Source organism: Neovison vison, chromosome 8 (genome assembly GCF_020171115.1).
Source record: "Neovison vison isolate M4711 chromosome 8, ASM_NN_V1, whole genome shotgun sequence".
In the NCBI taxonomy this organism is placed as follows: Eukaryota; Metazoa; Chordata; class Mammalia; order Carnivora; family Mustelidae; genus Neogale; species Neogale vison.
Window position 1 is genome coordinate 21612339 of NC_058098.1, and position 24409 is coordinate 21636747.

Consider the following 24409-nt stretch of genomic DNA (forward strand, 5'->3'; position numbering starts at 1 on the left):
CTAAGGGCCACATGAAACCGTTGGCTGGACCCTTCCTGAAACCTGTCCCAGAATGGTTCGGCCTGCAGCGCTGCTCTGACCATCCTCAGCCCTACTCCCCCACTTCTCTGGGGGTGAGCCCCTTGCCTGCACCCAGGGAAGGACCCCGAGCTCCCCCTCTCCCTCAGCAGCAGGGTAACACACAGGGCGTTCTGCATATGAGGCAGTTTATTGATGTTTACTTGCCCAAATGACTTTTCCTCACTGTTCTGGGGTTGAAAGAACTGGGGGAGGGGAGGTATACAGATGGAAGCCAAAAGGCACATACTGAATGCGCCAAGGTGGGCTGAAAAGGGGTTGGTCTGAGATGGACAAGGCCCCCATTTCAGAGGCTAAGAGATTTTGGGCCCAAGCACATGTACTCACACAGCCAAATCCCTTCCATCTGCCAGAGGAGAACAAGGCACCACCCTGGCCAGCTTTCCCGTGGGTTCCCCCGCCAGCTTCGGACCCAGCTGTTGCACTGAAGGGACCTCCTACATTACAGCAGCCATGGCATCTGGACCTGAACACACAGGGCAGGGCTGGCCTGGCTCCAGCTGTACAGCAGGGACGAAGGTGGCTGACGAGCAGATCTGTGGTGCCCCCGTCACCGGGGGAGGGTGGTGCTTGTCGGCATGAGATCACGACTCTGAAATGCAGCGTGAATCCACAAGTGGGGGGCGAAGGCTGGGCACAGTGATTAAGTATGGAGCTGACCCAATGCTGAACAAACAGACTCCTTACATAGCCTCTGCTCACAGGGTGTTCTAGTCCCCTTAGCTCTACACTGTCACAGAAGCAGAAGGAAGAGGAAGTGGTGGGCTGCCCAGCTGGGACCTAGGGACTGTCACGATTGTCCAAATCTCTGTGGTCAGAGAGCGGCCCAGCCACTTCAGCCCTGACCCTGGGACTGAAGGAACAGGACGCTGAGTCCCAGGAGGGCTGGCCCCAAAGGCCCCTGCCCCGCCCGCGGCTCTGCAGGCCTCCTCTTCTACCGCTTCTTCTTGGCCTCCTTCTTGGGCCTTTTGCTGGCAGAAAGAACAGCGGCCTTGGGTTTCCTTGTCACCTCCGCACTTCTGGGCTCAGAGGGCTCTGCCTCCTGTGTGGCGATAGAAAGGAGAGTCCTGTTTAGACGAGTCAGCCTGATACCAGCAAAAACGAGACTGTTGTCTGAAGGGGGCTTTGCAAACTAAAGCACAGGGCCCCAGAAACACCAGGAATGGGAACCGTCATTGCTGGGACCCAGGAGCCTCAGGTGGATGGGGCTGGGGCTGCTGGGCGGGGGGTGGTGGGGGAGGACCCCCTCCCATGAGCAGGGTAATTCCAAATGAAGAATAAAGAAAGAGGCCCCAAAGGAGGAGGCAACCTTTGGAGCCTTGGAGACCAGAGGCAGGGGCGGGGGCCGGGGGGGATTGAGGCACCTCCAAAGCCAGCCAAGTGACCTGTGGGCAACTCACTTCCCCTTCCTGCATCTTGGTCTACCCAGCTGTGAAATGGAAACCGTGATGCGTGCTATCAAGGGCTGATGCACAGACAGTGCCCAGCAGCCGAGGCGGCACCCAGTGTGCAAGCACCAGTCAGAGCAGAGGCGAGGAGCCGGCCAGGCCCAGACCCACCGAGGCTCGCTCTCCCTCCAGCCCTACTGTCCTCTCCTCCCATTCAAGCCACAGCACACCAGGGCTGGGAGGGGTGGGGAGTACTGGCCTGCACCTAGGCAACCACTACACTGTGTTCTGTGGGGCCCAGCAGAGGCGCCCCGGGGCGGGGGGGAGGGCAGAGAGCAGCCTCGGGGCAGAACTCCAGACTCTCCCTACATCCTGGGCAGCCCTGATTTTTCTGTCTGTCCCATTCCATGTAAGATTTGGTTTGTGCAGAGGCTCTGCTGCTTTAAAAACAGATGCAAAAGCACAGACCTAGCCCTGGCCTTCACGGCACAGTAAAGACCATGGACTCTGGGAAAGGGACTCAGCCTGCCACAGCCACAAAGGCCCATGTCAGAGAAGAATCTGGACAGGACTCAGTCCTGTCAAGTGTTCCCTGCCCTCCGGGGGTAAGTGCCACTGTGCCTTGGTCAGGCAGGATATTAGTGTGGCGCATCTGGCCTGGAGAACACTGACCACAGCCCCCGGGCCTCCTCTGGCCCCCAAGTGGACTTCACTTGGCCTACAGTGTTTATATTTAAAAACTTGAGCCAACTGGTAGATTTCCCATTCAATCCAGATTCCTAGCTTTTCTTGAAAATGTTAAACGCCTGGCAATGGCAGCCCCTTTATTCAGGTGCCCACACTACCCCTCCCACCCCATGGTCCCAGCACTAGGATAAGGAAATGCTTCTCAGCACCTGTGTTCTTTTATTTAAAATGGTAAAATAAAAAGCAGACAAAGAATACTAAGGAGCACACTTCTGGAAGAGAACAGTATTTCCTCAGTTAAAGTGGCCGACTCCCAGCCTGCTTCGCTCCCTATCCTTCCCAGGGCTGGCAGAGATGTGATTGTGGCTGGGGAGGGGCAGCCCACACCTCTGGGGGGCCTACTCCCGAGATGTGACAGCCCCCCTTGTCAGCCATCACCGCCTCTACTCCACCCTGCCAGCCTGCCCACTGAAACCTCAGAATGTAAAGGCCCAGCCCAGTCCCAGGTACCCACAGGTGATCTTCCCAAGATAACAATGGGGCCAGCCCTCCCCCAGCCAGGTCTCTGATGGCAGCACTGGGCTCCATGGCCTGTCAACCTGGGCCGATACTTTAATGTAACTTGGCCGAAAAAAAGAAAGCAATAAAGAAAGAAAAAAAAAAAAGAAAAGAAGAAAGTTAGCCCATTAGAAAGCTAAACAAACAGAACCTCAGAGGAGCCAGCGTGTCAAGTGCACAGGCTGAGCACACCCACCCACCCTACCGCAGAGCACAGCAATAAGGCTACTGTTTAAGGCAAACCCCACAGGGTGCAGTCTTGGGAGACCTTGGGAACTGGAAACTGTCCCCAGGGTAGTGCCCATGAGGCCAGTGCAAACCGGCCAGTCCCTGAGTGCTGGAGACAAACAGGCCCCGAGGAGATGAATGGTTTCCGCACGGGAACTTGCCAAGCATCTCCAGAGCTCCTGGCCCTCTCAATTCAAAGCTGAGTGCCCCTCCGGTTTCAGTGGGACTCCGTTCAGAAACCACAGGGACGGTGACACTAGCCTGCCAGCCCCAGGGCTTCCCTCATTCCACAGTCCCTCTCTTAGGTGCCTTATCCATTCTGATACCTCCCCACCCTCTCTCCTGAGCACACGGTTTCCTGACCCAGCTATCTGTCAGACGACTGCAGTGGCACCCGCCCCACCCCCGGGCACCTCCAGTTCCACTGTCCCAGACCATCCGAAACCCCTTCTCCAGCAGACCAGGTCCTCCTCCCCACCAGTCTCTCCTCCCAATGGTCCAATCAGTCACCACATGCTGGTGTTCAACCCCATCTACCTCTTGACTTGGTCACACTCTCCAGCACCGAAGTCCCTACATCAATTCCTCCACTGCTAACGGACCTCCCTGCTCTGTGCCATGCCTCATTCAGATCCCCCCCAACATTAAATCTTCCAAGGGTTTTCCATCTCCCACAGCCTCATGCCCGACACAAGGAATGGCATCTAAGGAGCCCACATCTCCAGCATCTTCTGGCTCTTCTCCAGACCCCACACTGGGTCAGCTGCCAGGGTTTCTGCTGGTCACCTCTAACAAGAGAAGCACCCTTCTTGGCCACCCAGCAAACCCCTCCCTGTGGTTTGGCCCTGCTAAGAAGGCACTCCTACTCACTGTCTAGCCTTTCTTCTCTGGTCTCCACCTCCAGCAGGGGGCATATCCTTTTCCCCACCCCTACCCCTACCCCTGGTACCAAGTAACCACCCATGCCACATTACACATTACCAGTGACACATTCTCCTGCTGGTCTCCCCTACTAGCTTGTGAGCTCCCTGAAACAGCTTCAACTGTGAATGAATGAATGAATATGGAAGATCAGGCAAGATCTCCCATAACCATGGGAACTTCACTCTGGTTTATCATCATAAAAATAGAACACTTAAGGGTGCCTGGCTGCTTCAGTCAATGGATAGTACGACTTGGGATCTCAGGGTCATGAGTTTGAGCCCCGTGCTGAGTGTAGAGATGACTTAAATAAAGAAATATTTACATATATATATATATATATATATATATATATATACACACACACACATATTATATAAAAACACTTGGGACTAGGTCTCACTTTTCCCATGGGCACAGAGGACACCAGGAGATGTCAAACCCAATACATATTCCCTAAAGTATGGCTAGGCACAGCCTCCAGTAACAAGAGCCACACCGGCTATATTTACAACATGCCAGGCCCCAGGTGATATGCTATGGACCCATTTTATTTTAGCCTCGCAAAGTGCCGTGCTGAGTCCCACCGGAGAGACGAAAGAAGAAACACTTGGAGAGATTATGTGATGCCGACACACAGGTGTCCGTCAGTGAGCGGCAGCACCAGGACATGAACCTCTTAATGGTTATAGGGTAGAATAGAGTATGTCCCAGGTATCCTAGGGAACTTAGGGCTGGAAACCAAGACCCCAAGTTCACTGAGCAATCCACCCTCTCTTTAGCAGCACCTGGAACCACAGGCCGTACAGATGACAGGAGAACAAGAACGGCCCATTCTAGATTCTGCCAATGGGTCCTTCGGACCGCTTGTTTGTGACCACAGTTTCAACAGGAGTCAGGAGAGTGGGTTAGTGCTCCCCGCACAGGGCTCTGTTTTTCACAGCTAAAGGCAGCCTTCCGTGGGTGTGTGTACATATTACAGTCATCAAGTCATCTGAGCGTATTATCTGTCTCCTCCTCACCCCAGACCTCCTCCTCCCTTCCCCACCTCAGTTTTTGGCATCATCACTCACCCAGTTACCCAAGCTAGAAACCTCCAAGTCGTTTCTGAGTTCTCACCATTCCCTCATGCCCCCACACCCAATGTGCCCCAGGTCCTGCGCATTCTACCCTCCATGGGGTTCTCGACTCCACCCGGCCTCTCTGGATACACACTACTACGCCAGGCAAGACCCCATGGTCCCCCGCCTGCCCCCTTGCTGTGTCAGCCTCCCCAACATTCTCCTCACCATCTGTCCCACTGCTTTCAGTCTATTCTAAAACAACAGTCTTGACTGTGTCTATCTGCTGCTTTAAATGTGCTTCTGGTTCCCCCTTTGTAGGAGACAAATTTCTATAAGCTTCCCTGTGGCCTCCAGTCTCCTGGCTTGCACCCCTTATGCAGCCCACCCTGTCCCACTAGGCTACCGGCCCGCTGGTATTGCCCATGTGCTTTGTTCCCTGTCCTGCTCTGCCGGGGTCCCCAGTCCTCCCACCTCTGTATGTGCACCCAGTGGAGGCAGTTTTGTGCCAGGCACCACGGGGTAATGAAGACAACGCATGCTGAGCAATGTGCACCCAACATCCACTCACCAAGCGTCCATGACCCTAATAAGCCAGCCACTGTGAGCCCATTTTATAAGAAAGGAAACAGAGGCTCACTGAGTCCCAGTGACTGGTCCCTCAGGGCATAGCTGAGTTCCCCCCAAGCTACAGGGAAGCAAAAGTCGCCCTTATGCACATGATTCCGATGCAGGGGGTCCTAGGCACACAGGGCTACAGCTCCAAATCCTTAGCCAGCAAGAACGACTCTGAACAAGTGGCTGACTTTAATTTCTCCTCAGATACATGCTGCTGGGAAGGCTAGGCGGACTCCCAAGCACTACAGCCCCACCTTCAAATCTGGGAACTCCGTGCCTCCTCTGAAGCAAGTTTTAAGCTTCCTCAGCAATCATGCCATCTTCAGGAGTAAAAGAAACCCTCCCCCACCAGGGGGTCACTAGCTCTGCGGAGGCCCCAGTCCTCTGTGGACACAGGCTTCATCAATAATGAAGCAGATCCACAGCTGCTTACAAGGCCAGGAAATTGCTGCTGTTCATCAAATTCAAATAATCAAATCTGTGCCACAGTGCATCTGATCTCTTCCAGCAGGGTAAGCACTCGGAACTGTATGACTTCCACTACACAGTCCAGCGTGGACTCAGTCTGATAAATCAGAACAAAGCAGCACTCCGTACAGACCAAAACCATTCTTTCCTCTCAAGCAGTGCAGGGAAAGAAACCCCGTGTGCTACGTGTGCGTATCCTCATGCACCTTCTCTCACTTGATCCCCAGGGACTCTGGGCTGGGAAAGCATGCCATCCCTCTACGGCTCAGGACACAGGCTTAGGGACGTGAAGGGAGGGCGGTGCTCAGACCATGTGTCCCCAGCGCTGATGCTCCCACTCGTCCTACTGCGCACTCTTGCCCCAGGCCCTAGGCATGGTGGGGGCTGTGAAGACCTTGCAGCGGTCAGCCAGCAACCCTTGAGAGGAAGCTAGGACTAGCTGGAACCGGGGGCAGGGGAGAGGCCATCGTCGTGGGCTCAGCAAGGCGAACGAAGACACGAAGACATGGTGTCCAGAATGCGCCTGGCAGGCCAGGAGAACCGTGATTACAGAGAACGGCCTTGGGGCTTATTCCAGACACAATTCAGCACGATTGCAGGCCCTTCCCACTGGCTGGTCTGTGGCTCTTTGTGTGCCCGGCCGTCTCTCCAATGAGACGGTATACATCCCGAAACCATGTTTATACCGTCACCCTGCCCACCACACAGCAATCTCTCCAGAAGGGCTCATTAAGTAAAAAACACCCTGCCGCCCAGCTCAGCAGCAAACTGCTCCCAAGCTGAAAAATATACAGGGCAGAAAAAGCAAAGTTAGTTCTCGAAGCCTGTCTCCTAAGGTGTTGAGAGTAGGTATAATATTCACTTGCCCGAGTTAATTATTTCCTCTGGCAGCCTCAGACAGAACTTTCCAACAGGGTCCTGAAATTCTAGGCCGCTGCTGGGAAAGCTCCATCTTTTTCAAGGCTCTGAAACGTGCAGAGCTTTCTAGCTGAGAGTGAAGCCTATGTGGGCACCACACTGAAAGCTACCACTCTTGCTATTCTGGTGAGTTCTCCACTGGATCACAACGCTGGGCATCAGTTGTCTCTGTCTGCCCAACCCCCTTTCCATGGGGGCTTGGCTCCTTCTTGATCCCATGTGGTTCTAGGGAGGACTCTCAGTCCCTGTGGCCACAGGCGTGGCCAGTTAAATGTGGCCTGGCCAGAAATGGTACCCACTGCCCCTTCCCATCTCTGGGGCAAGGTACAAGCATGTGGCCAAGCCAGAGCCGAGTAGAGACCTTCCATGAAACCTGGAAAATGAGCATCGGCAGAGAGATGGCTTCTCTTGCTTGTAATCACAAGCAGTAAGGATGTAGACAGAGGCTGCTGCAGCCACCTTCTGGACACATGGCAAAGGCCTCCAAATGAAGCTGACACTCGCAGGAAAGCCAGGAGACAGAGACAGAGCCCTGAAGACCTTTTCGGCCTCAGAGCTCAGCTGTGCCTTGAAATTCCCAGTTCTAAGAACCAATAGTTTCCAGAGAAACTGCTGGAGGTGTTTTGCAACTTTCAACTGAGTCCCCGTTGCTGCAAGAAGAGACTGCGGCAGACCACACAGAGACAGCAGAGTGCAAGCGAAGGCACCAGCCTTGGGGCTGGCCACGAGGGAGACGGGCCACACACACGTGAAGAGATGGAAACTATCAGCACCCAAACTCCGCCAGGTGAACCACTGCTACCTGTATCCTGAGGCGCTGAACTAGAAGTCAACACCCACTTGGGTCATCTCTGTGGGGACCGGGACAGACGTGAGCTCTCCTCAAACGATGGTCGTTTTCTGGGAGACCGAAGGCCCCTCTGCCAACTGCTCTGCCCTGTCTTCAGACAGAGCCACCAGAAAGGAGACCCCAGTCTGCACAACACTCCTGCTTCTTTGGGACACGGCCTGCCCCTCCCACCACACAAGCCCTAGCTTCCCCAAGCTGGGTCAGCTACAGTTCCTTCCCTGGGGATTGTGGAACTGAGACCAAGCAAGAAGGCAGCCTCCAGATGCTGCAGCTGAAGGACATACACTCTAGAAGCTGTTAGTGGCCATGTTTCATCCCACTGCAGGGATGGCGAGCAGAGGAAGCAGAGCCCTGGTGAGAGAAGTGAAAGGAGACGGACGGGAAGGGGAGACCAAGGGGATGCAGATGGTGAGTGACAGGGTCCTGGTTCCCACCCCTTCCAGACGCCCAGCTGCATCCCCGCTCTGGGACAGCACCTGCATCTTTTGGGTATAGCCACACTGCACAGAAACTGCTTCAAGCAGGTCAGGAAGGCCCCAAGTTCAGGCCTTTCCTGAATCTTCATTTCCCTTGAAAAGTCCAGCAACCCACTCTTAGGATTTCAAATAGTAAAGCCATGTGGATGAAATACTCCCCAGGTCTCTATGCCCAACTTCTCATTGGCTCTTTCTTTCCCACTTGGGTGTCTTGCTATTATTTCAAACCTAACACATGTAGGACTGACTGCCTCCTACCTTCCCAAAATTTGTCGGTGCTTCAGGGAAACAGTATAAAGACTAGACCAGTGGCTGCGTAATAGAACCCCCTGGGCACTTCAGGTAAATACTAATGTGGGCTACAGTGAACAACAGAATCAGAATCTCTATGGGTACAGCCCAGGCCTTTGAAAACCCCCCAGGCAGGTGCGGACAGATGGAGAATGGTGGACCAGCCCAAGAATTCCCCAGGTCCTCACTCACAGCAGACATCAGTAATCAATTACTTCACCTGGGGCCTGAAGCAGGCCCTGAATCCATGCACTATGGCCACCACACAATCCATCAGACTTGGCATGAGAGAGGACATCTGTGTGCCCTCCTGGACTGGACAGAAATGGTATAAGGATCTATTACATTTTAGAATCCAGCCTACGAGAAAATGCCTGGATTAAGTATGGCCCAAGCCTCAATCAGGCTCACACAAATGTTTGTTTTCTCAGGTCTTGGTTTAATTAGGTGTCGATGAGAACACGTTCTCATCTGGCTTAGGGCTGGAAGGACTTCAGTTCTGATTTTGCAAATTGGTTCTTGCTCCCACTAGGAAAAGAAGGGGGTGGGGTGGGAAGCATTTGTATGTGTTCCTTTTTTCTTCTCTGATTACCCCCAAAAGAGCTTTCAAATAATCTGCTAAGTATTGAAGTACTGAAGTCATAAACGAGTTGCAAAAAAATCAGCTTACTGGAACAACAGGAAAGACATTCTTCTGCTTTTCAAAGGCTTTCCCACCATCTAGAGCCAAAAATATTATCTTCTGACCCAAAAAGCCACTAATAAACCTTGTTTCTATAGGCCAAACAAGAGGGATGATTTTGCCCTAAGCAAAATGACAAAGAGACTAAGACTGTTCTCTGGGTCCTCCCACCCCGACCTCTACCCTCTCCCCCGTCCTGGCACCCTCCACTTTCCTCCTATGATTGGGCTGCCAGGGTCCCCACCACCTATGACCAGAGGCACCCTTCCTCCTTACGAGCTCCCTGGCCCGAAGTAAAATCCCCTTCTTTTCTCCATCCCCATCCAAATTCCAAATCCCAGCTAGCAGCAGGCTCAACCTCGGAGCACAGTCTCGGCATTCACCCTCTCTTTGAAAGACTGTGCACAGAATACTGTGTTCCTTTCCATCTAGTTGGGAGTGTGGGGAGTAAGAGAAGGCTGCCTTCTGGGGACACACCAAGGAAAGCTGGCAGCAGAACCCTGGTATAATAAATAGAATCCATTTGTTGGCCTGATGCACCAATAAAAAATTGAATTACCAGTACTGTATTTTTTTGTTACTGATCCATTGAAATCTTACAAAAAAAAAAAAAAAAGCTAAAAACAGTAAGCTTTAGTCATGAAGACAATTCACTTATGTGAGCCTTATTCCCCTAAACTGCGAGATAAATTAAAATGAGATGGTATGTACTATATTTATATTTCAAAAGACAAGGCTGTTGTCCCAAATTAAGCTCTAAATGGCAGAGTGGGGAGTCGGGGGAGCAGGCACACGGCTGAGCCCTTTGTCAACTCCCTGCCTTCACACGCCTCAACCCACTATGCCACTAAGAACGTCAAACAGATGAGTAAAATGCACTCTCCTCTCCTTGTTTACTGAATTGACCCCAGTCTCTGTGGCCAGTCTGGAAGGGTTAAGAATACTACAGGAGGTAAGGAGCAGCTCTCCAGAAGGCTACACACCTCTGACTCCACATCCCTGCCTAGAAAATAAAAACATTCATCACCTCTGTCCCTCAGGACTCTTAGCAGGCTTCATCAGTGGCCAATGACAGTAAAAATGTTTGTTATTTATAATACCCAATAGCGTGCCGTGTCTGTGAGGACAGAACCCCAGAGCGCGGGGATTACGTTTTTAGAGCATGATACAATTGTGAGTGGAAAAACTCCAATCGTGACCTCCTTCTCAAAATACTAGAGTAAGAAACAGAGATGGACAGAACCCTCGGAGGCCATGAGTCCATCCATGTTCACCAAGGCTTCCCGTACCCTCAGTGGCTGTGCCTTCCCCACCCACTGCCCCCTAAATGCTGGAGGTCCTCAGGGCCGCAGTCCGGGTCCTCTGCTTGTCTCAGCCCATGTTCTCACCCTCAGAGACCTTGTCCTCATCTGGCTTCAACATCTCAACTCCCACACGTTGATCAGCACTCAGCCCAGACCCTTCTCCTGCTAGAGACCTGTGGATCCAACTGCTTACTTGCCAGAGCTGCCGGGATACCTTAAAGGCACCTATTTGAACCTGAACTCAGCACACTTCTTCCCCAGCCCCACCCCCAAGCTGCTCCTTCACCAGGGCTCCAGTAATGGCTGCAACAGTAATGGCTATGATCCTCCCAGCTACATGAGCAGATTTCTGGGACGCAGTCATCTCCATGAAAAATGGATCTCCAGAAGATACTATATGTTTTTAAGTGAAAAAAAGAAACAATGTGAAACTGTATTTAGTAGGTGCCATCTTTTATGTATCAAAGGGGAGAATATTTATATATACATACACACACACACACACACACAAATATATATGTATGTATAGCTATACCTCACACACACATATGGATTTGCTTATGTTTTTTGTTTTTGTTTAGTTTATTTACTTGACACAGAGAGAGACAGCACAAGGAGGGGGAGAAGCAGATGGACAGGGAGAAGCAGGCTCTCTGCAAAGCAGGGAGACCGATGTGGGGCTCAATCCCAGGACCCTGGGATCATGACCTGAGCCGAAGGCAGATGCTTAACCCACTGAGCCACCCAGGCGCCCCTGCTTGTGTTTTCAAAAAGAAACAAAAGAAGAATAAATCAGGGGCGCCTGGGTGGCTCAGTGGGTTAAGCCGCTGCCTTCGGCTCAGGTCATGATCTCAGGGTCCTGGGATCTCAGGTCCTAGAATCTGAGCAGGGAGCCTGCTTCCTCCTCTCTCTCTGCCTGCCTCTCTGCCTATTTGTGATCTCTCTCTGTCAAATAAATAAATAAAAATCTTTAAAAAAAAAAAAAAAGAAGAATAAATCAAAATAATAAAAATTATTAACTATGGAGGAGGAAAGGGAAGAGAGTGGAGAATACCTAGGTGAAAGGAGATTTCTGTTTCTGAAGACGATCATATCTTGTGTCATTTTGACTTTGGGAGAAATATTGTACATAAACATTTTATATTATGTTTAAATTAAATTAAAATAGAAAAAAAAGTCCCTAAAATTTCAAAACAAGTTAAAGCAAATTAGCCTAACTGCATATCACAAAGGGAGTATAACTAAAAGAAGAGGAGAATTACTAAACTCAGTACTCTGACCATACACCCCTACTGGGATGTATTCTAAAGCCAGAAAGAACCACAAAGAAATCCTATATTTCATTCTGAGTCTTACTGTTAGTAGTAAAAAAACAATGTAGATATTTTTAAATTATAAAAAATACATTATAAGTGTGCAGAATAGAGTCAACATCAAAAAAAAAAATCCTGCTTTCTTTAGAAAAGCCTATTTGCAAGGCCAGCCCCTGGCTGGCACCTGGGAAATCAGATTTTGGGTGGTTCCCACAATTCCCAGAACTGATTAAGAGTGACTCACTGCACCTAAGCCAAACAATATGCTTTATGCCGAATACCTGCTTTCCTTCGGGAAGTCTCGAATTCTGGTCCATGAGCAGAGGGTGCTTATGTGACCTGTTCCCAAGAGAAGTCCTAGGCAATGAGTTTCAAATGAACTTCCCTGGTAAGAATATTCACACGTGGTAAGGCTCCCCTTGAAGCCATGTGAGCATAAAAAATACCTAAAAACTTATCCAATATATAAAAATATATGTTCAAGGAGCATCTCGGTGGCTCAGTTGGTTAAGCGTCTTCCTCTTGGTTTCAGCTCAGGTCACAATCTCAAGGGGGTGAGATGGAGCCCTGCATCATGCTCTGTGTTCACCATGGATTCTGCTTAAGACTCTCTCTCCCTCTCCCCCTCCCTCTCATCTCTCTCTCTCAAATAAACAAATCTTTAAAAAAAAAAAAAAAAAGAAAAAGAAAGAAAGAAAGAAAAAGAAAAAAAGATGTAAATATAAATATAATGTTCAACATGATGTGAAAAATCAAAGCTTCATTGGCCGAGACTGGAGGGTGCTAGAGTCCAAACTTGTTCTGAAAATTAATAAAAGGAAAGAACCAAGCACTTATCTAGATTTTACTACAAAGTGCATTTCAGAATAACTATATAAGCAATGAGGAAAAGGTCTTCTTCATGGAAGAATTCCAGCTAATAAATGCAGAAGGAAATAATGAAGCTCAGCAATGGATACTGCAAACACTTTAGGTTCAAGACTGGTGGGGATTTTTTAATAGAGGGATCAGCTACCACCACCTGAACCCACTGACCAATCCTGGAATCTCTAAGTGTGTGACAAGCAGACACCATATGCTCATTGATGACACGTATCAGGAAGTCCACAGTGCCAGCTAGGTGTTCTCACCGAATAGCCTGATCTGAGTTGACTCGAGTGTCTAGATTGAACTTCCTATTAATAGGAAATACAGGGAACAGAGAAACAGGTTAAATGACACCACACAGAGGCAATCAGCTAAATCCTGGACGTGGATACTATAGATGACAATGACCTGCTTTCTCCAACAAATCAGTGTCATGAGAAAAGGGAGGGTGGAGGAGAAAGGGTGCTGGAAGGAGGGAGTATGCTACAGAATAAAGAAACCTACAGAATAAAGTCAATACAACAAAAAGCCAATCTGATCCTGTCAGTGTCTTACTTAAAACCCTCTGGGCCCCGCCCGCACCTCTCACTCATGTCCCTCTGTGCTCTGGCCAAAGTCATCCTCATTCAGTGACTTGAACTAGAGTCCTTGCAAAGGTAGTTCCTCTGTCCCAGAGTAAGACCAGGTCCTACCCCTTGACAGGCACCCTCACAGTGCCCTGGGCTTCTCACGGAAACATGCATATTTCTTTCCTATCTGCCCTTCTCTCAAGGACTAGAAGCTGCATGAGGAAAGACTCTACGTCTTGCTACAGACGGACACGTAATAAGCAGTAAATAAAAATCTGCTTAACATGTGTGAACCAACAAAGTACTGGTCACGTGCTTCAATGCACGTAGGAATCTGGCATAGTCCCAACTGGTTTTCTTTGCCACAGTATCTGTTTTTAGCACCTAGAACCCAGTATGATGGTAGAGGCTCGCAGGGAAGGACTCACCGTCTCGTGGGACTTGGGAACAGGTACGATGATGGCCAGCACACAGATGAGCTGGAAGATGGCCCCCAGGAACAGTCCGTACCGTAGCAGGTTCTCCAGGAAAGTGGGCTCGGGCACCTCAGGAGGTGAGAAGTCCAGGTCGGAGGCCATGGCCCGGGCCACCTGCTGCCTGTGGTCTCCTCTGATTCAACACTCTCCAGAGCCAACTTCTAAACACAAAGGTTAAGTGTCATGTTTCTACAACTGACTTTTAAATGGTTCCACTTGCCCAAACACACCCATACTTCCAAGGATATATAAAGCGATCACAGTGAGACGTTAACAGTACTTATCTAAGTGGAAGACTTATAAACAGTCATTGGACTATACTCTCAACTTTTCTGAATATTAGAAATTTCTCCAAATACAGAGTTAGGGAAAATGAGTAAAGGCAAACACTTCGACAAAAATCTCTAATCAACATACACTTGAAGGCCTGCTACAGGTCAGATTTTGTTCATTTATTCACTTATTCATCCAGCTATTCATTCAGCAAATACCTGCTGAACACCGAGCACGAAAGAAAGAGAAAAAGAGACCAAGCTCTGCTCTCCTGGGGCCTACATCTCAGGGCAGAGGCCCAAAACATATCCAGACGTGCTGTGCCAGCTGGTGACAACTGTTTTGAACAAAACTGACAAAGGGCACTGTTTTACTTTGTGCAGGGTGACAGACAGGAGGGGCTCTCTGTAGAGATGGGGACTGACGGCAGAGATATGAAGTGTGAGAATGAGCCACTGGAACATCTGAGAGAGGCACATCCAGGCAGAGAGAAAAGCAAGTGTAGAGGCCCCGGGGCAGGGAAATGAGGTCAAAGTGGCCAGAGAAGAATGCTCAAGAAGGCAAGAAGATCAGGGAGAAGTGTGGGCTGACCCACTAGGACCGTGACATTTCTGGATTGACTGAAGCCACCACGGGTTTGGGGCAGAGAAGTGACATTATCTGACTTACATTTTAAATGGGCGGGGGGGGGGACAGGGAGTGCAGAGTAGACACAGGGAGGCCGGTAAGGAGGCCACTGCCAGTAAACCCAAAGAAGCAATGCTGGGGACATGAATGACAGGGGCAGTGGTGGCCAGTGGTGGCAGGTCCAGCTTCACCCAGCCTCTCCTTTCCCCAGGGCTCCCACTCCTAATACTCTGATCGAGCCCAAACAGCTGCCTATAGTTCTTCAAGAGCACGGGCTCTTTCGAAATCCTGGGCCTCTGCCCAGGCTCACACTCTGCCAAGAATGTCCTTTTCCATTCTGACTGCTTGGTGAAGCCCCCACTCTACCTCCAAGGCTGAGCTCAAGCGTCACCTCCCCAGCACACCTTCCTTATTGCTGTCTCCCACCCTGGCATGACTGAACCGCCTCCCCTCTACCATAGCACCCACAAGTGACTTTCTTCTGCCCACCACCATGAGAAAGGGGCAAACTGATTTTTGGAACCAGGCCCACCTGACTCCAAAGCCCTCTGTGTTTTCAGAGGTCTGTGCCACACTGCGGTTTCCTGCTAAATCTGAGCTGTCCAATATGGCAGCCATGAGCCACCTGTGGTTATCGAGAGTTGAAATACAGCTGGTCCAAACTGAGAGGGCTGTCCAGTTAAATACATACTCAAGTTAGGAAATGGCAGGAACATCAAAATGTAAAAGATCTCATTAAGGGTGTTTTTATATCGATTATATGTTGAAATGATATACTGGATTAAGCTGTTATTAATTTCACCTGATCTTTAAAAAAATAACAAAACTGGAGGATTTACTTTCTGATTTCAAAACTTACTACGAAACCTACAGTAATCAAAACAGTGTGGTACTGGGATAAGGATATAGACTAATGGAATAGAGAGCTCAGAAATAAATCCTCACATATGTAGTGGACTGATTTTCAAACAAGAGTGCCCGCATCATTCAATGGGGAAAAACAGGTTTTCAGCACATGGTGCTGGGAAAACTGCACATCTACCTGGAAAATAATGCGGCTGGAACCTTATACCATATACAAAAGTGAACTCAAAAGTGAATCAAAGATCTAAACTTAAGAGCCCAACTATAAAACTCCTAGAAGACAACATCGGGGAAAATCTTCATGAGATTGGATTTGGCAATGATTTCTGAGATGTGACACCAAAAGCAAAGGCCACAAAATAAGAAATAAGTTGGACATCATCATGATGAATTTAAAAACTGGTACATCAAAAGACATTATCAAGAGGGAAAAAAAAAAACCACAAGCTGGAAAACAGTGGTTGTTTCTCAAGAAGTTAAACATAGAATTACCATATGATCTGGCAACTGCACTCGTAGGTATGTACCCCAAATAACTAAAAGCAAAGGCTCGAAAAGATACTTGTACCCCAGTGTTCACAGGAGTACTTACAACAGCCAAAAGATGGCAACAACCAAGAACCCATCAACAGATGAACAGATCAACAAAATGTGGTGCACACGTACAAAGAAATACTATTCAGCTATTAAAAGGAGTGAAATTCTGACACCTGCTACAACATGGATAGATCTCGAAGACATGACGCTAGAAATAAGCCAGACACGGAGGGGCAAACGTTGTATGCTACCACTTGTAAGCAGTACCTAGAAGAGGGAAATTCTCGGAGCCAGAAACCAGATATAGGTTAGCAGAGGCTGCGGGGGGAGGGGAACGGGGACTTAGTGTTCAGTGTGGACAGAGTTTCTGCTGGGGATGCTGAAAGACTTCCGGAGCTAGAGAGTACTGATGGTTAGACATCACTGTGAATGCCATGGAACTATACACTTGAAAAATGGTTAAAATGAAAGGAAAAAAAAAATGGTTACAATGGTAAATTTTATGTTATGTATATTTTACAATTTAAAAAATTTACCTTTTTCATTTTACTTTTTAAATGCAGCTACTAGAAAAGAGAAGATTACACATGTGGCCTGCATTGTATTCCTATGGTGTAGCCTTGGGCTAAAGAGAAAGTTCTAAGACCTTCCTCCACGGTAGAAGTTTCACTGCTTTGCACCATCAGGGAAGCGACTAAAGGGTAACAAAACTGCCTTCTCGGTAAACAGAGTGGGACTTTTGCAAAGGGTACTGTGTCCCTTTTGACCGGGACACTTGGGAAGATTACACGCCCGGCCAACAGGGTGGCCACTTTCACACTACTTCAGCTTTCTCTGGGAGCCACCTTCAAAGCCTCAGGCCCCTTTTGAAAAAAAGAAAAAAAAAAAAAAAAGTCCTCAGAGCTGGCAGATCTTTACCCTCCCAGGAAGGATCTGACTTCTGGAAAGAACTCAACATCCTCTGAATCCAAGTATGGTGAATCAGGTGGGGCCTCGAGCTCAGGAATACCATTTTTGGTCAAATACAAGGTATGACAAGGCTCAGACCCAGGCAGATTGTTTGGGGTGGCTCATGAACTGGCCCCGAAGTGAATTCCAGGGCGGCTACAGGAACAGCTTCTCCGGAGGACACACGCTGTCCTGCCAGGGCACCAGCATGTGAACACCAAGGTAGAAGCAAGCGCTCTCATTTCTTCACTGCGGCGGCTCACAAAGTATACATCTTTATTTATTTTTTAATTTTTGCTAAAGATTTTATTCATTTATTTGAGAGAGAGAGAGTGTGAGCAGGGGAAGGAGCAGAGGGAGTGGGACAAGCAGACTCCATGCTGAGTGCTGAGCCAACACAGGGCTCGATCTCACACCCCCGAGATCACTACCTGAGCCGAAATCAAGAATCAGAGGCTTAACCGACTGAGCCACCCGGGTGCCCCAAATTATACATCTTTAAAAATGCCCTTGGGGACACCTGGGTGGCTCAGTCCGTTAAGCGTCTGCCTTCGGCTCAGCTCATGATCCCAGGATCCTGGGATGGAGTCCTACATCAGGCTCCTTGCTCAGCGGGGAGCCTGCTTCTCCCTCTGCCTGCTGTTCCCCCTGCTTGTGCTCTCTCTCTGACAAATAAATAAATAAAATCTTTAAAAAAAAAAAAATGCCCTTGGTCCCAAGCTTTATGCTTAAGGCTGTGATAAGCCTACTAAACTTATCAATACTTAGATTAACTAATATTACCAACAGCGACACTGTTATGAATGCTTGGAATACAATAAAAAGAAGGGGCCTGAGGGTAGGGGCAAAACGCCTGACTCTATCAGCAAGAGCTATACTTTGAGCGCATCTCTTGACCTCCTGGAGACTTGATGCTCTCATGAGCCAAACAACAATAACACTTATTCAAAGCTATAATGCATATAGGCTTTTTTTTTTTTAATGGCAATAAGACCATATATAACAAGAGCCATAAAAGTGATTATATCCTTTGACTGAATAACTCACTTCCTAGAATTTACAGTAAGGAAACAATTCAAAGCAAGAAAAAAGGCTTCAGGTACAAAAAAGTTCACGGCAGTGCTATTCACGACACTGAAAAACAGGAAGCAACTCAAGTATCCAACAATAAAGAGGCAGTTAACCCAATTATGGCCCCTCATGGCATATTGCCCCTTCACTAAGATGGCAAATACAAACAACGCACGCACATCAGGTAGCAGAAAGTCTGTGCAAAATAACATTCGCTGAAAAGAGGCAGCAATTACATGAGCACTGTGACTGCAAACACACAAAAACTGATTTCATTGGCCAAAGAGCCAAACAGGCTATGAAGATGTGAATGGTCACCGTTCAAGCAAGGACTCCCATATTGGATGGCCCGGGTGTAACAGGAGGATAGTTGTGAGAAGGTTCTGGAAAACACAAAATGCTCTGCACAGATTGTATATGCCTTACAACTCTCACCTACTTTTCTCTGCGCCCCTGAGCTTGACTTCCCAGCCCTCCTGCCAGTGTTTCTGGGTCTTCAGCTTCTGAGTACAGAAGTCACAGGAGTCCTAGTCGTCCTTCAGATCTTAGATGGGAGGCGGCTGCCCTCAAGATTCCCTGGGCCAGGCTGTCTCCCCTCATGCCTTGCCATGGCTGCAGCAGTAGGAACAAGTGAATCATTTGCCAGATGCGCACCACAACCCACAGTGAGCATCTCATTCACTTCACAACCACCTGGGGAGGCGGGTGTTGGTAATGAGGAAGAGGACACTGAGGCTTGGAGAGGCTACCTGGCCTGCCCAGGGACCACGTGGCCGATGAGTGGTAAAGACAGGCTTCAAACGAGTGGGCTCCTCCAGACCCTGAGCTCTTCCCCACTTGATCAGTGGCTTTCAAATAGCAGGCTGTGACCCATCAGTGAGCCACTGGAACCACTTGGGGGCTGCAAGAGGCTCTTTTTTCCTTTTAACTTCATTAGCCAGCACTTGATTTAATTAAATAAATGACAATAGAAAATAGGACATTAGTGGGGCGCCTGGGTGGCTCAGTCAGTTGAGTGTCCGACTCTTGATTTCAGCTCAGGTTGTGAGCTCAGGGAAAAGAGATGGAGCCCCTCGATGGGCTCTGGGCTCCCTCTCTCTGCCCCTGCCCTCCCCTCCAACATTTGTTCATGCTGACTCTCTGCGTCTCTCTCTGTCTCTCCCTTAAAAAAGAGGGAAGGGAAGGGAAAAGGAAGGGAAGAAAAACATCACATTAGTAAGGGTCAGTATTGTGTTCTGAAGCCTTTTTTCAGTTACATCCATTTACATCCAAATATATGTGTTCTGGGCCAAAATTCAAAACATATTCCCTATTATTTGAGAAATCAGGAGTCTGGAGTCTAATGTTTTTTACTTGCTTCACTATTAAGGTCCTGGACAGCAGAGCTCCTGGGCCCACCCTGAGTTTGTTCCAGGGCCTGACTCAAATATTTGGTGAATGATGAAGCCTACGCCTGTTTCCCACCTGCAAAGCAAGAGCAGATGCCTCAACCAACTGCCTCGTTTAACAATGAAGGGTAGGAGTGGAGAAGCACAGGGCTTGCTTAGGCTTTCCCTGTGAGTCAGGGCAGAGCTGACTATCCCGACGTCTCCCCTGCGGGGAGCCAGACTTGCTTTAAAGGCAGAGGTTTTTATACGTTGGGGAAACCTCATACCCCTACCTACCAGAATTTAATAAAAAAACACTTACTCATCTATTACCAAACATGACAAATAATTTCATAAGGTTACTAAGACCCTAGGCTCATCCCTGAAATGCCAGCCACTAGTGGTCCGAGACACTCATTCATCAGACAGAGTAACTGAGCACCAACTGTGTGTCAAGCATCCCTCTAACTCCCCCCTCCCTCCTCACCGGAATCTTCATTCAAATGGAGGCACTCACACACACATATGCACGGAAGATAATATCTGAGCTGAGTATTATGAGGAACTATAAAGAGGGAGTGTGATTTTATGTGAGGCAGTGAGGGGAGGGCCTCTCTGAGAAGGTGACCCAGGGAGACAAAGTGAAAGCACAGGAACATCATTTAAATATCAGCTGGAGTACCCCAGCTTGGAGGACCAGCGGGGAGGCAGGAATAAGCCTTATGATCAAGAAGAACAAGAAGAGTGAGCCAGCTGGGTAAGGCCAGTAGGCCATTATAAGGCGTCTGGCTTCTCCCCTGAGTAAAAGGGGAGCCACTGGAGGGCACTTATCAAAGAAGATGGCAGGATCTGACTCATTTTAAAATGGTCCCTCCGGGACACCTGGGTGGCTCAGTCGTTAAGGGTCTGCCTTAGGCTCAACTCATGATCCCAGGGTCCTCCAATCGAGGACCGGCTTCTTGCTCAGTGGGCACTCTTCTTCTCCCTCTCCCTGCTGTTCCCCGCTTGTGCTGGCTCGCTCACGCTCTCTCTAATAAATGAATAAAATCTTAAAAAAATAAAATAAAACAGTCCCTCTGGCTGCCCGTGTTGAGAAAAGACTGCAGGGGGCAAGACTGGGAACGCAGAGACCAGTCAGGAGGGTGCTGAAACAGGCAAAAAGACATGCCGGCACCAGGGAGGCAGCAGTGGGGATGATAAGTTCTGGGGTTATGGATATATTTTGCAGAGAAGGCCAATGGCATCACTGAGATGAAATCTGAAAGAAAGAAGTTAAAAATAGGGGAGTGAGTGGCTCAGTGGGTTAAAGCCTCTGCCTTCGGCTCAGGTCGTGGTCCCAGGGTCCTGAGATTGAGCCCCATATCAGGCTCTCTGCTCAGTGGGGAGCCTGCTTCCCCCTCTCTCTCTCTGCCTACTTGTGATCTCTGTCAAATAAATAAATAAATAAAATCTTAAAAAAAAAAAATTCAAAATAATCCCTGAAGTGAAACTACCCTGTATGATACTGTAATGGTGAATAACAAGCCATTAAGGATTTGTCAAAACCCACAGAACTTTACAGCACAAGAGTAAACTTTAATGTATGCAAATATTTTTAAAAAGATCATTTAGGAGGTCAGGGTATCCCAGGATGGAACACAGAATGTGACATTCTTTTTTTTTTTTTTTTTTAACATATAATATATTATTAGCCCCAGGTGTAAAGGTCAGAATGTGACATTCTGAATCTAAATGTATTACAAATGTATTAAAAAACTTCACTGAAAGGTCAGGGGGAATCAGGTACAGACCTCAGTAATTTTGGCAATGAGTGGAGTCTGTAGGACTAAAAGTAAAAGGAACTGCACGCGTATTCTCTAGTTGATAAAGTTACTTCCCACAGGCAGCAGAGGTTAACAATTCTGAAACTACTATATATGTATATTGAAATTGAACAACTGAGTAAATGGATGGTAGATGGTGGGAGCTAGATTAGTCACAGATGGAGTGGGAGGTTACAGATCAGCCAGAGACGGCAAGAATGGTCCATGTGGAATGATGAGAGTTGCAGATATGAACTCATATTTAGCTTAATATAGATACAGGTGGCTACACAAAGAAATATTTATAGATACATGTATAAAAACAGGTTAGTATACACACATCTGTAGCTTGCACTGAGGGTCTAGAAGCATGGGCATCCCAGTAGCAACCATCGCATCTAACAACCAAGGCTTGGCATTTAATACATTCTTCAATAAAAGGAAGCAAGGCTGATTGGAGAAGGTTTTGTTTTTTTCTTTTAAAGATTTTATTTATTTATTTGAGGGACGGAGATCACAAGTAGGCAGAGAAGCAGGCAGAGAGAGAGGGGGAAGCTGGCTCCCCGCCGAGCAGAGAGCCTGCCACAGGGCTCGATCCCAGAACCCCAGGATCATGACCTGAGCGGAAGGCAGAGGTTTTAACCTGCTGAGCCACCCAGGCGCCCCTGGAGAAATGTTTAATTCTAGGACTGAGGCATGAAACATACAAGATGAGCCTGGAACATAAAGTTAAAAAAAAAAAAAAAATGGGACACCTGGGTGGCTTAGTGGGTTAAGCCGCTGCCTTCAGCTCAGGTCATGATCTCAGGGTGGCTCAGGTCATGATCTCAGGATCCTGGGATTGAGCCCCATGTCAGGCTCTCTGCTCAGCAGGGAGCCTGCTTTCCTCTCTCATGTTCTGTCTGTGCTCTCCCTCTCTTTCTCTCAAATAAATAAAATCTTAAAAAAAAAAAAAAAAAAACACCACCACATTCTCGGGCATGCCAAAAGGACAGAGGAATGCCCAATGGCCAAAGCTGGAACATTCTGAGCAATAATATATAGTATTACTATAGTATTACTGGATTATAACCCAAAGTATGAAAATAAATATCTCAGCCATACTGATATAAATAACTGAATAGGTAAATAAATAAACAGGGGAGCATTGACAAATTTCTCCATAATTTATGTAGATACTCTGCCTTTAAGTGTGAAGCATGATTCCACACTCTTAAGTGTGGACTGTAATGACTCTATTCCATGACTACAATATGGAAAAGGGGAGTAAGGGAAGTAATTTTACAGTGGAAAAACTTGACTACTTCAAGCTAATGATCCAAGTTAACATCAAGTGACAACTTATATTGATAGTATGTACCCTGGATGAGATGTGATGAGAATGGACCTTACTCTGTGGTTTTCCTCCCCAAAACCCCTCTTACATAATCAGGTGAAGAAAAAAAATTAGACAAATCTCAACTGAGGATCATTTTACAAACTTATCTGATCAGTAATACTCAAAACTGTCAAGCTGCTCTAACAAGGCAAGTCTAGGAAACTCTCAGGGCCAAAGAGGAACCTAAGGAGACATAAGGACTAAAAGTAATACAGTATCCAGGATAGGATACTGGAACACAAAAAGGACACTGGGGGAAACTGAACCAAATACGAATAAATCATGGACTTTAGCTAACATTAACTTATCAATACTGGTTCACTATGCTAAACACGCATTGTGCACCTAACTAGGCGCTTTGCATTCACCACCTCATTCGATCTCAGATTAAATGGCCTATGCGCCCATTTTACAGAGGAGGAAACTGAGAACCGGGCAGGCAACCAGAGATGGCCCACGACTACCCAGCACTATGAGGCCCACTCTGGAGTCCCAACTCCAACCAGAATGACTCCGAAGCCCGGGCTTCTCCTAACGCTCGGCGGGTGGGAGGAAAGGCCAGGTCCGGGCAGGGTTCAGGCCCAAGCTCCAAACGAACGCACGAGGCGGCACCCGGCGAGGCCCTCCACGTCCAAGGGGCTCAAATTCCCCTCTGCAAGTAACTTCCTGACAAGCACCCCGGGAAGTTATTGTCGTCCGGTGCAGGGCGTCCCGGGGGCCAGCCGAGCAGCGCCGCCGGAACGAGCCCGGCCGGCGCCCGTGCACAACCCCCTCTCCGTTCCCACAGCCCGGGCCACTCCGCTCCGCCCCGAAGCCAGAGCCCGGCCGCCGCGCCGCCGCACTCACCTCCCGCGCCGCCGGGCCGCTCCCCCGGAAGTGGTTCCCTGCCGCGGATCCCGGAAGTGACGCACTAAGGAGCCCGCGGGCTCCGCTCCTCCCGCGTTGCCAGGGTTCCGGCCTTTGTCCCAACTCTGTGGGTTTGAGCAGGAGGGGGAGCCCTGGAGTAGCGGGATACAGACCTCCCCAGGTTCCTTAAGCCCTTTTGTCTCAACACATTTCAGCAGTGGTTCACAGACCTCTATAGGCGCTTTAATTCTATGCTAGACGCTGAGCTAGGAACTTACAAAGAGGGGAGAGGAACAAGAATTCTTAGCATTCAAACAAGAGTCCATTATTAGAATTCGTTCAAACCTTTCACGGGGTTGTGAGCTGGAGCCCCACGACAGGCATAGAACCTACTTAAAAAAAAAAAAAAAATCACTGAGTGCATCCTCTATCCCCTGTGCTGGTTAGTGGAGAGACAACGAAATTGTGAAATAATAAATGTTACTGCTTTAAGCTCCTACTTTCGGGGTTATTTGTTATATAGCATATATATAGATAACTAATACACAGAAGATCAAAGAGGAGGAGTTGGATGGTAGAGATCAAAAAAAGAATTGAGACCTAATCTTACCCTCAAAGAGCTCACTCTTAGAAGACACTAAAATAATTGTAATTGAGGCACACCTGGGTGGCCCAGTGGGTTCAGCGTTGGCCTTTGGCTCCCGGGATGGACCTGGGGTCCTGGGATAGGCCACTTACTGCAAGGTCTTAGGCTCCCTGCTCAGCGGGTAATCAGCTTCTCCCTCTGCTCCTCCTCTTGCTGTTGATCTCCATCTCTCTCTCTCTCAAATAAATAAATAAGATCTTAAATAAGTAAATAAGGGGCACCTGGGTGATTCAGTCAGTTAGGCATCTGCCTTCTGCTGAGGTAGTGATCTTGAGGTCCTGGGATCAATCCTCCAAC

General features: G+C 48.5%; 1 protein-coding gene across 2 annotated transcripts; it reads right to left on the minus strand.

The window, feature by feature from the left end:
- Positions 1-189: 189 nt before the first annotated feature.
- Positions 190-23526, minus strand: MANBAL (mannosidase beta like). Of its 2 annotated transcripts, none has more exons than XM_044263063.1 (3): positions 23467-23526; positions 13706-13914; positions 190-1120 (listed from the first exon to the last, which is right to left on the minus strand). In XM_044263063.1, the coding sequence occupies exons 2-3, from the start codon at positions 13853-13855 to the stop codon at positions 1013-1015; spliced, it is 258 nt and encodes an 85-aa protein (XP_044118998.1). In that variant the 5' UTR covers positions 13856-13914; positions 23467-23526; the 3' UTR covers positions 190-1012. The 2 variants fall into 2 exon arrangements, with proteins under 2 accessions (XP_044118998.1, XP_044118999.1); XM_044263064.1 differs by lacking the exon at positions 23467-23526 and adding an exon at positions 18509-18988.
- Between the last annotated feature and the right edge of the window lie 883 nt (positions 23527-24409).